Source organism: Zalophus californianus, chromosome 14, assembly GCF_009762305.2.
Source record: "Zalophus californianus isolate mZalCal1 chromosome 14, mZalCal1.pri.v2, whole genome shotgun sequence".
Lineage (NCBI taxonomy): Eukaryota > Metazoa > Chordata > Mammalia > Carnivora > Otariidae > Zalophus > Zalophus californianus.
The window spans coordinates 17,839,127-17,851,949 of NC_045608.1; the positions used below are offsets into that span (position 1 = coordinate 17,839,127).

The 12,823-nt window shown below is 52.3% G+C and overlaps 1 protein-coding gene across 16 annotated transcripts in view; it reads right to left on the reverse strand.

Moving 5' to 3' along the window:
* SSH1 (slingshot protein phosphatase 1) overlaps positions 1-12,823 on the reverse strand; it is a 54,609-nt gene that overhangs the window by 16,604 nt on the left and 25,182 nt on the right. For 10 of the 16 annotated variants that reach the window (XM_027575502.2, XM_027575509.2, XM_027575506.2 and 7 more), the window contains 5 exons: positions 12,129-12,232; positions 7,571-7,635; positions 7,003-7,124; positions 2,506-2,574; positions 1,234-1,299 (listed from right to left, as the gene is read on the reverse strand). In XM_027575502.2, coding sequence (XP_027431303.1) covers positions 1,234-1,299; positions 2,506-2,574; positions 7,003-7,124; positions 7,571-7,635; positions 12,129-12,232 — 426 coding nt within the window. Of the gene's footprint in view, positions 1-1,233; positions 1,300-2,505; positions 2,575-7,002; positions 7,125-7,550; positions 7,639-12,128; positions 12,264-12,823 lie in introns of those variants that run through there. The other 6 variants (XM_027575512.2, XM_027575504.2, XM_027575514.2 and 3 more) reach the window with 6 other exon arrangements.

The window sequence follows — 12,823 nt, forward strand, 5'->3', positions numbered from 1 at the left end:
CTGTGAGAACATGCTCCCTGTGCTCCCTGGTCCAACACGTGACTCTGCGCGGGTTATGGCCACCTCCCCTCCAATGACTTTAAACCCCACGAGGACACAAAGTATGTCTGTCGTATGCCTTCCCAGATGCCCAGTGCCTGGCAGGGTGCCATTCCCTTCAGGGCACAAACCGAGCGTGCGCCAGGTATAAAGAATATGCAAATTTGCACTGGAATGGCATTTGGGCAGCAGGAACTGTAGATAACGTAAGAATAACGTACCTTCGATAACAAAAAAACCACCCAATGAAAAACTGGCTGAAGGACCTGAATAGACTTTTCTCCAAAAAAGATGTACAAATGGCCAATAAGCACATAAAGAAATATGCTCGGTATTCATCAAGTGGGGAAATACAAATCAACACTGTAGCGAGATACCACTTCACACCCATTAAAAGGGCGATGATGAAAACTCAATAACTAACTTGCAGGAGCTGGTGAGGACGTGGAGAAACCAGAACCCTCGTGCACAGCTGGTGGGAGTATGAAATGGGACCAAGAGTCCAGTTTGCGGAAAACAGTTTTGGTTCCCCAGAGAGTGAAACACAGAGTTAACCGCATGCTCTAGAAATTCCACTTCTAGGTACATCCTCAAAAGAACTGAAAGCAGGGACTCCAACAGACACTTTGCCCACCCGTGTTCACAGCAACTCCAAGCACAACAGCCAGAAGGTGGAAATAACCCAAATGTCCACTGATGGATGATAGGACTACACAAAAAATAGTCTATGACCACATCCTGGAGTAACATTCAGCCTTAGAAAGGATTCTGACAGGTGCGACAAGATGGACAAACCTCGAAAACATCGAGATATGCAACAGAAGCCAGATGCAAAGGGAGAAATCGGGGAGGATTCCCCCCTATTGGAGGGACCTGGAGTAGGCAAACTCCTAGAGACAGAATGTAGGACAGAAGTTAACCAGGGCCTGGGTGGGGGAGAGGGACTTAGTGTTTAATGGGACGGCGACGAGAAAGTTCGAGAAATGGATAGTGATGTCTGCACATCATGGATGTACACTGAATTGCAAACTTAAAAAATGGTAATCGTGGTACACTTCACGTTATGTGCATTTTGCCACACACACAAAAATAAATGCACCTAAATGAGCTTTAAAGTCGAAGGGGGTTTTCCTATTCGTGCTGGCAGCCAAAAAAAATATTCCTAAGGTGATAAAAGTCCCTAAAAGCACTTACCACATGGCCTGGACGGATACGGGCTTAAAGACATGCATCCGTCCCGCAGTGCTGACGCTGAATCCCCTGAGGAGGAAAAACAAAAAAAGAAAGGAAGTGCTGTGAGAAGTTAGACCCTGTGGCCACACCAGATGACAAGGGTGGCTCACGCTTTCTGAGCAGGGAAGACAAGGCTGCTGCATCGAACAAGGGCAAGAACAGGAAAAAAGTGGGGGGGGGGGGGGGAGTGTTCTCAAATCTGTAAGACTTGCTTTTAACCCGGCTACGCGAGGTCTATCAAAAACACAAACCCTGGCAAAGGCAACACCATCCGACACACCATCTTGTTCATGTTCCTGCCACTGTCCCAGCCCCCTGCTACTTCCTGCCCCACACATCCCACCCACTGTTTTTGTAATTGCTTGGGAAATATATTCACGGATGGCATAATCTGACAAAGGAAAAAAATATAACCATAATCCTGCCTCTTCAAAAAAAAAAAAATCACATTTTAATTTTTCTTCCCCGATTCTATGAGGCAATTTAACTTTTACCGTTGGAATCCTGGTGGAGGGGCAACTTGTATTCAGCTCCTACCCCCGCTCCTGGCAGAACCCGAGTATTTCCCCTGGAAGCAAATGTACGTGGAACCCGGATGGCCCCTCGTCTCTTGTCTACCTTGCCCAGGACACACGGAAGGCTTCCTCCTCTGCAGCCCCCGGAGACGCACCTGACACGCTGCTGTGCCCACTGGCTGCTTGCCTCCCCCCGTACCCCCACGGCTGTGTGCTCCGGCCGTGTCCTTTCCAACCGTGAACCTACAGTGACCAGCTCCGTGTGGGGGGCACGTACCGAGTATTCATTTAACACATCAAGGGAAAGGAATGAATGTCAGCTCCCTGACGCGCTGGAACTTCACACAGCAGCACATCCCCTGTAAACACTCTTCCGTTGATACTTCAAGACCCAAACTCCCTTATATAATGTCCCAAATATCCCCGGTCCTTGTGTGAGCACGTCACACAGGTGACTGCTCCTAATTATCAAGGATGCCCAAAGTGGAAGAATCTCTTAGTAGTTTTTTTTTTTTTTTAAGATTTTATTTACTTATTTGAGAGAGAGCATGAGAGGGAGGAGGGTCAGAGGGAGAAGTAGGCTCCCTGCTGATCGGGGAGCCCGACACGGGGCTCGGTCCCAGGCCTCTGGGGATCCGGACCTGAGCCGAAGGCAGACGCTTCACTGACTGAGCCACCCAGGTGCCCCTGGAAGAATCTTTTAAAGAGATCTCCTTACCCGTCTCCATCAAGGTGGATTTTCGTGTCGCTCCACAGCCGGAGAACCATCCCGATGGTGCAGCTTTTACTGCTCAGGAGAAAAGAGAAGATGCCCAGAGTCAGGGTCCGCCCGCTCGTGCACCCTCTTCCCTGCCTTTGCCCAGCCTGTCCAGCTCTCAGAAAGGCACCACCACCCGACCTGGGCCTGGCTGCTGGGTGTGTATCAGGGAGAAGCTTTCAGGCTGTCTGCGTAGGGACCACTTGCCACTGAATTCTAGAAGACGTGAGCCTGGGAGGGTCTCATCAGAGGAGTCTCCAGTGACCTCTACTTGGAGACAGTCCCAGGGGACTGTGACCCCGCCAAAGTGCGGATGGAGCTCCGGAAACGCCAGGTCTCGGCCTTGGCTCTCAGGGGGCAGGGAGTGAGTGGCTGACCACATGCCCACGCTGCAGCAGGGGTGAAGCCGCTGATGGCTGGCGCACTCCTGGCACGAGGCCACACGCACTCCAGGGGCCACAGGCGAGCCGTGGCAGCCAACCGGGCCTCTTGTCCTCGAGGGTGGGGAGAGTGCCAACACCATGGCTGCAGTTCATTTCTGGGCCTCCGTTTCTGTACCTTTTGCACAGCCGCAGTTTCAAAACGAGCTTAATCTGCTTTTGGTTTGTTCACCCTAACAGTGAAATGATACCTAGTGACTTTGGAGATAGGTGCCGCTGAGAAACACGGAGGGACAGAAAGGACTTTATCGGAGGGTTACTCGGATTGTTAGGAAAATCCTTCAGGCATTTAAAAGAAAGAGTCTGCTCATGAGAGACCACGGTAATGGCCAAGGTCCCCTCCAGGGATCTTGGACGTACACCTCTACTCCTTAGCAACAGCCCAGGGGGTAACGTGACGCCTATGACAGGGAGCTCTGAGCTCACAGACGTCCCTCTTCCCCTGGAGTGCTGGTGACCAAGTGGGACTCTTCCACCCTCTGCTTCTGTCTGTGGGGAAGGAAGCTGCAAGCCCTTCAGGTCAAATCAAACGAAGCCTTTTGTGTTAGGCACATTACCTGACCCCCCACCCCTGCATTCCTACCCACTCTCGATGGGCTAATTCTACTTCCTTTGTAGAGCTGCAAAATGAAACGTATGCTGAGACCCACAGAGCTCCGGAGCTGCTTGCTGTGTCAGTGCTTGGGAGGCCGAGCAGGGGGCCCCCCCGTAGCCCAAACCGACATGCTGAGAGCCCAGGGCAGAGGGCACCTGGGAACACGTGGCCAGGCCTGGAAGACTCACCCCCTTTCAGCACTGAGGACCCACGCCAGGGACTGGTAATGAGGAGAGAAGACAGAGCTACAAGGAGCACTGGACTGGACTGGGGGTGGGGGGTCAAAGGCCCAGGCCCAGGCCTAGGGCAGGAGGGGGCCTTCCAGGGCAGGCCGAGATGAAACTGTCCATATGAAACAAGGGCAGTATCTAAACTGGTTTCCCCTACCTGCAGAGATGGGGAAGAGCCTGGAGAGAGCACTGCGTGCATGGGGCTAAGTCCACGAAGGACTCCCACTCAGGGTCTGAACCTGCAGTCAAGAGCACAGGCGGGGACCATAGCACGACTGAAAAAACTCTGCAAATTCCCTAACGTCCCCTTATCTGTTGTTCTGTGAGTTTCCAGTAGTCCTGTAGTGACGGACAGTAAAATGTCTATAGGGAAGGAGGGCCTGCGTGCTGGCGTACAGGGGGAGCAGGGGCACCCGGTCAGGGAAATGGGGTCTTCTGGGAGGAATGACCTCAAGGGATGACGTGGGTGGGGCAGCTGGGGGAGAAGAAAAGCTTCAGAGGAAACTGAAACAGCAGGAGCAGAGGGGCCAGTGGGGCCAGCGTGGGGACCCGAGGGCCAAGCGGGAGCCAGGCCTGGCACGTGGGGCGCCGTGGAAGCCCTTCGCAGACTGCACGGTGCCAGCAAGCGCAGGGCAGCTGTGTGTGCTCATGGCACTCACAGTGCTCTCGCCTCCCAAATGCAAGATGGAACTTGGGGTGGCCGCTCCTGTCTTCTGGGGCGACGCATGTGCAGATGGGTGGCTCTGAAAGAGAACCCGTGAGCCCGCAGGGCCCGTCTCTGCCCCTGCATCGTCCCTTCCGACACGGCCCCTGCCTATCCTGCTGCCGGAACTCCCACAGGGTACGTACCCGCTGTGGGCAGCACTCATCGCTCCCTCCTTTTTTTTTTTGGAATAAGGAAGCAAAATCTCATGTCGGGAATTGAGAAAAACAAACATCTCATGCTTTCAGCAGGCCAAAAGCTTCTGTAAGGACCAGGGCTTTAGTGTCTGGGGCTCCCCAGTGTGGGGCCGCAGAAGAGCGCCCAGGGCCCAGGCCCCAGGTGCCCGCCTGCCTGGGCCTGCAGGGCTGCCACTCAGGCCCGACAACAGGAAGGCTGCTTAGGTCCCATTCCCCTCTGACCACCTGCTCACCCTCGGCAGCCCCTTGCCCCACCTCCCCAACCACAAGACACGGCACCGGCCTCGGGGTTGGCACCTGCACGCGAGCCTGTCTACTCCAACTGTGAAGGACGACATGGAGGGCATGCATACGCGTCTAATGCTACGGTCACGACCTCCAGACTCTGAGGTCGGAGAGCAGAGGCCAGGCACACAGAAAGTGCAAAGAGTACAGATGGTGGCGTAGGAATGAATTCACGAACAACGGGGTGCAGAGGAGAGTGCAGCATATCGATGTGCAGGGTCTACGCTGCGGGGCCCGGCTTCTGATGCCCACCATAAAGGCGCGGCTTCTGATGCCCAGCTCTGCTAGTAGGATGGCCTTGAGGTACCCACCCCGACCTCTCGAGCTGTATTTCTCATCTGTTACACACCAATCAGGGCTACCTGCTCCACGGGGCGGTTTAAGGGTTCAATGAGATGCTGAGGACATGCCGTGGCAACCGCCCTGGGCTCTTCCCACGGAAGCAACAGAGGTGGCTAGCAGGAGGGGCAGAACTCCATGGTAGGCACATCCCACGGGGAGGCAGGTTCCCGCTCTGGGCTGGAGAGTGTTACAAGAATGGACCACATGTGGCAAGGAACGCCCCTGCCCCGGAAGGAACTCCGAAAGGCTGGCTGATCATCAAAGAGCAAATGTAACTGCATCGCTGTTTCGCACTGAATACCTCTGTGCTGCACAAAACACCGAGCTCCGTCTGTGTCCCAGAGCGCCGGCCTGGGGGTGCCCTGACACGAGGTGCTGGGCCCTCTTGCCTTCCGGGGCGCTCCTCACAGCCTGCCTCCTAAGGCCTGCCAGGCTCCACAGTCTTCCAGATCCAGACTTCCCAACTAGCCCAAGGCCACAGATGCCGGCTCACACGTCTCTATCTACGTGTGCCGCACAAAACTTTCTTAGGATGCTACCCTGTACCAGGAAGAAGGTCATCCAAGAAACGTCCTCCCTCTTTCTTCATGGGCTTGTTAGCTGGGAACAAAGTCTTGGTCCCTCCTAACAGCAGTTCTCTCGTGGGAACAAGACGAGACCACATAGCCACCACACCATTCACTGCGTCTGTGGCTTTTTCTGTCCTGCCGTCGATTCTGCCCAAGATGCCTTCGAATGCAGCCCCCACTGCCCCGTCCCTACTGCCCACTTGCCCTCTAAGACTTGGTGAGCCACCACACGCGGCAGAAGGCCTCTGGCTTGCCCCCTCTGAGCCCACCCCTGTCCCGTGCTTCCACACCCCCCCGAGCACCCCTCCATCACCGAGCCCGTTGCCCTGCCATCTGGTCATGGCTCCTTCCTCGCTAAGCTTACAGGCTGTCAGAGGTGGGCCACAGCTTTGGCTGCTTCTTTGTGTACCTGGCCCATTGCCTCATACACAGGAGAACGCACACACTTGCCTTGGCGGATGAGCAGATTAAAGATACGAATAGAGGGAGCCTATCTTAATCCAGGTTTCACAAAGCCAGGGTCTGCAATGATCTCACGCACATGCACGTAATCCTAGATGTAAGAGGAGCCATTCGCCCTCATTTCACACACATAATAGGGTCTGTGATACAACTAACTTGCCCTCCAGTTATTGGAAAATTCCAAACCTCCTTTCAGCCTCTGACCAAGGACCTGGCAACAAATACTTGGGAGTCCACCTGGGATGGTAATATAGGGGAAGCACTTGGTATGATGCCTATCAGTCACATACTTCTGCACGGGCCCGTCCCCACTTCATGTGGCTCCCTCCTGCGTGTCCTTGCGTGTTCACCACAGCCGTCACCTCTTTCAGGAAGCCCTCCTGGCTCAGGTGCTCTCTTCCATGGCACCCCCGATAGCAACCCAGTGGTAAACCTCTAAGCTCAGTGTAACTTTTCTACCCTCTCAGTAGGAGCTGAGAGCAGAGACTGAATCTAGCACAGCGCCAGGCATGCACGAGCCGCAGTGGTGCGTTCTACTGTTCTGCATGCCTGGCCACCCGTGCCGCTGACCACCACACATCCCATCATCATCTCCCACGGACACGGGACCACGGCAACCCAGCCACCAGACTCACCTTTCCTTACTGGAAAAGTCGACTCCCAGCAAGATACTCTCCTCCGTGTCCTGGCGCCCGCTGCTGTCCACCACCACCATGTACCGGACCCGCTCCGCCCAGGCGCTCTCCAAGCGCACGGCCTAGACGGGCGAAGACGCTCTCACTGGCCTGCCTTTCAGGGTGGTGGCCCCTTCCGTGACCAAATCAACACCAAGGGCTTTTGTTTTCTACCTTCCCTCCCATGAGCAATTAAGATGAGATTCTTAAGAGCAGGAGCCGCGTCTGCTTATATCCATGCACGACGGACAGTGCTTGGCTCTGGGGAGATTCCCCTAAAGTTGGTCAAATGGGTGAACAGGTACAATCCAGAGAATGAAGATCTCCACCCTCAGATCGACACGGACACCTATCATGTCCTTTCTCTGGACCTCATGGGTGGTGAAGAGCAAACTTTTGTGGCTTTTGTGAACAATTTGGGAGAATCTGCTGGAACACAGGAACTCCCCACCTCCCACTGCTCGTGAATAATTCCCTACCAAATCGCACAATTAAAAATTAAAACTTGCCGCTCTTTGTCTCTTCTTACCAGCTTGATCCGATCTTCACAACGCAGAAGGTTGATCATTACTTGAAGATGTTGGGGCAGGTCACCTGTTGGACCAATGAAGAAAGTTTTAAAAGGTCACCCACCCACCTTCTAGGCAGAAACCTGCAAGGGGCTGATGTTAAGGGTCTGGATGAAGACTGTGAAATCAAAATTCCCCCCACCTCCGCCCCAAGAGAAGCGTCACAAAGACTAGGAGGCTCAATTTCTCTTACTCCACTCCTGAATGTTGCCTGATGAGGATGGGGAGATCTAGCTGATGATGGCCACATATTTAGAAATTGCTTTTATATTCTGAAATCTGGGGCGCCTGGGTGGCTCAGTTGGTTGAGAGTCCAACTCTTGATTTTGGCTCGGGTCATGATCTCAGGGTCGTGGGATCAAGCCCCGCGCGGGGCTCCATGCTCAGCATGCAGTCTGCTTGAGATTCTCTCCTCTCCCTCTGCCCCATCCCCTGCTCGTGTGTCCCAGAGCTTGGGCCCCGTGACGACCACCATGATCAACATCCACAGTGAGACCTCCATGCCTGACCACCCCGTCTGGTCCCTGTGCTGCCGGGGCTTTGTGGCATTCGCCTACTACGTGGAGTCTAGGGACTGGAGGGTAGCAGGTGCGGTGACTGGGGCCCAGGCCTATGCCTCTACCACCAAGTGCTTGCACATCTGGGCTCTGGTCTTGGGTCTCCTTCGATCACTATGGTCATCATTATTTTCACCCACTGGCTCACTGATGATTATCCAAGCAATTTCAGAGGTCATAAAATGTTATGAAGGCTATTAGCAGCTGCCCATGGCCTGAGGCTCGCACCCCTTCTCACGGCAGTTTATATACACATCAGTCTAGAACTGAATTCAATAAAGCATTATAAAGCACAATTACTTTATAAAGGCAGTAATGCAGAGCTTCTAGCTTCTCTGAGCAATCCCAGAGCCCGGGAGGTGCCTCCGAGCTGGGGTGTAGGGAGGAGAGCTTCTCAGGGCTAGTAAGTCTCCACAGACACGGAGGATCAACACAGCTGAAAACAGGCTGTGTGTTCCAGGCTTGTGGGGGGGGGGGCTACCCAAGGTTCGTAATCAGTGAGTAGCAAGTGGGACTCTAACACGGCTTTTTCCCCACCTTATACATTTCATGGTTTCTTTCCAAAGGAAAGGTTCATCTGCAAAGACGCTGGTCTACAAGAAAGTAGGAGTAACTCCTAGAAGATCTACGTTAATGCTGATTTGTGCCATGCCAAGAAGGAACAGAATTATTTTTACTTTTATTACTATTACTATTTTTAAAAATATTTTATTTATTTATTTTATTTGAGAGAGATAGTGACAGACATAGCGGGAGGGATCATAAGCGGGGAGGAAAGGGAGAAGCAGGCTCCTGCCCAGCAGGTAGCTGGACGTGGGGCTCGATCCTAGGACCCTGGCATCACGACCCGAGGTGAAGGCAGACGCCCAACCAACTGAGCCACCCAGGCGCCCCTATTATTATTATTATTTTTAAAGATTTTATTTATTTACTTGACAGAGAGAGACACAGCGAGAGAGGGAACACAAGCAGGGGGAGTGGGAGAGGGAGAAGCAGGCTTCCCGCGGAGCAGGGAGCCCGATGTGGGGCTCGATCCCAGGACCCCGGGATCATGACCTGAGCCGAAGGCAGATGCTTAACGACTGAGCCACCCAGGCGCCCTCAGAATTAATCTTTAAAAAAACAAAACAAAACAAAATATTATCCTATAGATCACAACCAGAATCCCAGAAGGATCGGTACACTGGATTCGTTCCTTTTGCAAAGGCATGTTTTGAATTTTAGGTCAGGCTGACAGATGATGTCCAAATTGTACTTCTTGCCTCAGAGAGGACTTGGGTTGCTGGAAGCTGGCCCCTCTCGTCTGTTCTCTCTGTGACAGGACTGCACGGTATAAGACACCCCACACTGGCACTGCTTTCCATAAGGAATGATTGGCAGGTAACGGTTCATGTTTAAGGAGGACGTGGAGCTCCTTGTCCCCCCTCCGCTACCCAACAGCACCCTCGCCTGTGGTGACCCCATGGTCCCAGTGGCACACACCCGCCTCAGCTGGTCCTGGGCTTGCCTGCACGCCACCACCGTCCGCTCCAAGTCACGGAAGCACACAGAGGAAAGCAAAAACAAGCCCCTTTGTCTGGTGAGTGCCCAAATGAAAGGGACATTTTCCACACAGATAGGCTCCTTTCAGCAGGACTGCTTGTGGAGATGTGGAATTGCTGACCGACAGAACTCCCAACTGCAGCCTGGCATCCACACACTGCCTCTATATGTTGAAGTGTTCACTCAGCACTTGCGGAAAGACCAGAGACTGTAAGCTTGAAGTAGAGGCCCTCGCCAGAGTCTCGGACCGGGGACTAGCTGCACTGACCCGAGTGAGTCTTGTATGGGCAGGATTAAGCCTCACTCCTTCTCAGCTCTGTGTGATAGCAGACGGGGCTGGGGGCCATCCAGGGCACTCGACAGTGATTCTAGAAAAATAGGAATTGATGGAAAGGCCAGTCTGTGCCTGCCCCAGGGACATTTCCTGAGAGTCCTGGGACAGTCACGGTCCCTCTTGCTTTGGGGAGCTCATCGGCCATTCTAGACCTCAGGGGCGGAAAAGCCACCAAGCCTGAAGCTTTCTTACTTTCCTGTACGTTCCAGAGATGCACGAACCAGCCCGACTTATGGTTTTTACATGGCTTTGTACTTGCTTCCCCAAGCTCCAGAGAGTATGAAAACACTGTTAGAATCAGAGGATGGAGACACTGTATACTATGGGTGAACAAAGCCGGAGCATTCGCTTTGCTGTATGTATTTAACCAACGAACATTGGTGAAATTCCTGACAGGGCAGAACCATTAGCAGATTCAAGAGAGAAGGTTCTGTTTGTAGGATTACGGTACTCGAAGTCGTTGTAGTAATAATCAGAGCTACCATACACAGAGCACCCATGAGATGGTAAATAGGTTACATGCATACAGTTTTTTTTTTTTTTTTTTTTTTAAGTAGGCTCCACGCTGAGGGGGCTTAAATTCACGACCCTGATCTCAAGACCTGGGCCGAGATCAAGAGTCGGATGCTGAACCGACTGAGCCACCCAGGCGCCCCTACATGCATACATTTTAAACCCCATCCTGCCTGAGGTACCGGTATTTGATGCCCATTGTAAAGATTGGGCAACTGAGGCTCAGAGGTGACTGCTCAGTAAGTTGTAGGACTGGGATCAGAAGCCAGGTCTGTCTGGCTCTAAAACACACACTCTTGCCCCAACCCACACTGCCTCCTTGTGCAGGACAACTGTTTTCTGAGCTTCAAACAGAGCTACATCTTGATTCCAAGTATCAGCATGTGAAAATCCCGACTGACCCCTGGTGTTTGCTGTAAAGTGTAAGACACGAAATTCTAACCTAGGCACTCAGGTCCAAAATGAGGCGAGAGGACTTGAGGTGAGAGATAAAATGATCACAGTGGCAAGAAAACTGGCCCCGACTGCCAGCTGCTTTCACCTGCTTGTTGTTCTGAGGGTCAGAGGCCTTTGCAGGTCGCACTGAGAAATGCGCAGCCCGTCCCAGAAGTGCCCGCAGAGGCTACGGGCCTATTACAAAGATTCCCTTGTACGCAATGTTTTCTGGTTCCTCTTTTCAAACTGCCTTCGGTGTCAGAGTCCAGTCACCTAAGAAAACCAGTCTCTGTTACCATATAGGCATTTCTTACTCATGTGCTATTGGACCTAAATGAATATTGGGTTTGATCCCCACTTTATCACTTCAGTCTACTTCCAGAAACCAAATCCACTGATAAATCATAAAGATTTCCCACCCCAATGCCTGCTGAAGACTCATAAAGAAATTCCCCAAATGAGAGCTTTCCAGATGCTCAGAGAAATGACCAGAGTCCTCAGAGAAGGTATAGGGCATCCCAAGGTGGTTATTTTCAAGGGGACAACGTCTGGCTATCACAGGTTCTGGTGCATTAGTTAAAAAAAAAAAAAAAAAATCAGGGCGCCTGGGTGGCTCAGTTGGTTAAGCGACTGCCTTTGGCTCAGGTCATGATCCTGGAGTCCCGGGATCGAGTCCCACATCGGGCTTCCTGCTCAGCAGGGAGTCTGCTTCTCCCTCTGACCCTCTTCCCTCTCGTGCTTTCTATCTCTCATTCTCTCTCTCTCTCAAATAAATAAATAAAATCTTAAAAAAATAATAAAAAATAAAAAAATAAAAAAATCATACTGTAACTTAAAATCTGCAGTTAACTGATAAACTGTGGGTGGGAAATCCTCACATCCAAACAGAACGCTGCTGACTGCCTTATTTCTTGTGTAGACATGCACAGTCCGCGGGACACTAGCTCTCGGTGCTCCCTGGAAAACGCGCATGGCTTACCTGCTCATGAAAGGAGCTTCTGCTTTGCACCAGGCGCATGACAAGCCTGTGTTCCGCTATTTCTCTGGCCTTGAAAACCAGCAACTTGCTTACCACCAGCAATGGAAGGCTCCCCCATTGCACAGAAAATAAGTTTCCAGGTAAGAACCTCAATTTACCTGCATGCTTGTGGGGATGCTGAAGGCTTCGCTGGCTCTGAGGGTTGTTTCCTTGCTGTAAGAAGAGTGCTGCTCCTTTCACCATGAAAAAGCTCTCACTTAAGCTGGGAAGGATGAAACCAGAGCACGGTCAGGCTGGAATTCAGAGGGGAACATGGGCAAAGACACACAGCAGAGGAAAAGCTTTGGTGCGGGCAAATGGCACATACGACGCACACGGGACAAAAGGGCTATTCTGATCATTTCGCGCCGCACTCTTCCCGCACCTTCGCTACAAGCCTGCTGCTGGAGTCTGTGTGATGAACTCAGGCTTCGGCTAGAACGCCCGAGGTCCTTGGGGCTCTTGCAAAGCCGACAGCCCCTTCCTCCTGCAGGATACTACTCTAAAAGGATCTCCCTGCATCACGTCTCCTATAGAGAGCAACTCTCTGAATTTTGTGACTTTTTCGCACTCTTGCTGTGGAATCTGTGGCTCCCTGGCTATGACAACTTCACTGATCTTGGTGCCTTCCCTTGATGGAATACGAAGAAGAGGAAGTTATACTTTCACTATTGATTTGCATCTTAACAAAAGCCGGTGGTTACTGACCCCGTGATTTAGCTTAGTCAAGGTTACGGTGTCACTGCTGTGGTAGAGAACCTCCAGTTGACACAGTGAATTTCTCAGCAAAAGGAACCTTTGGTTTTTGTTATTT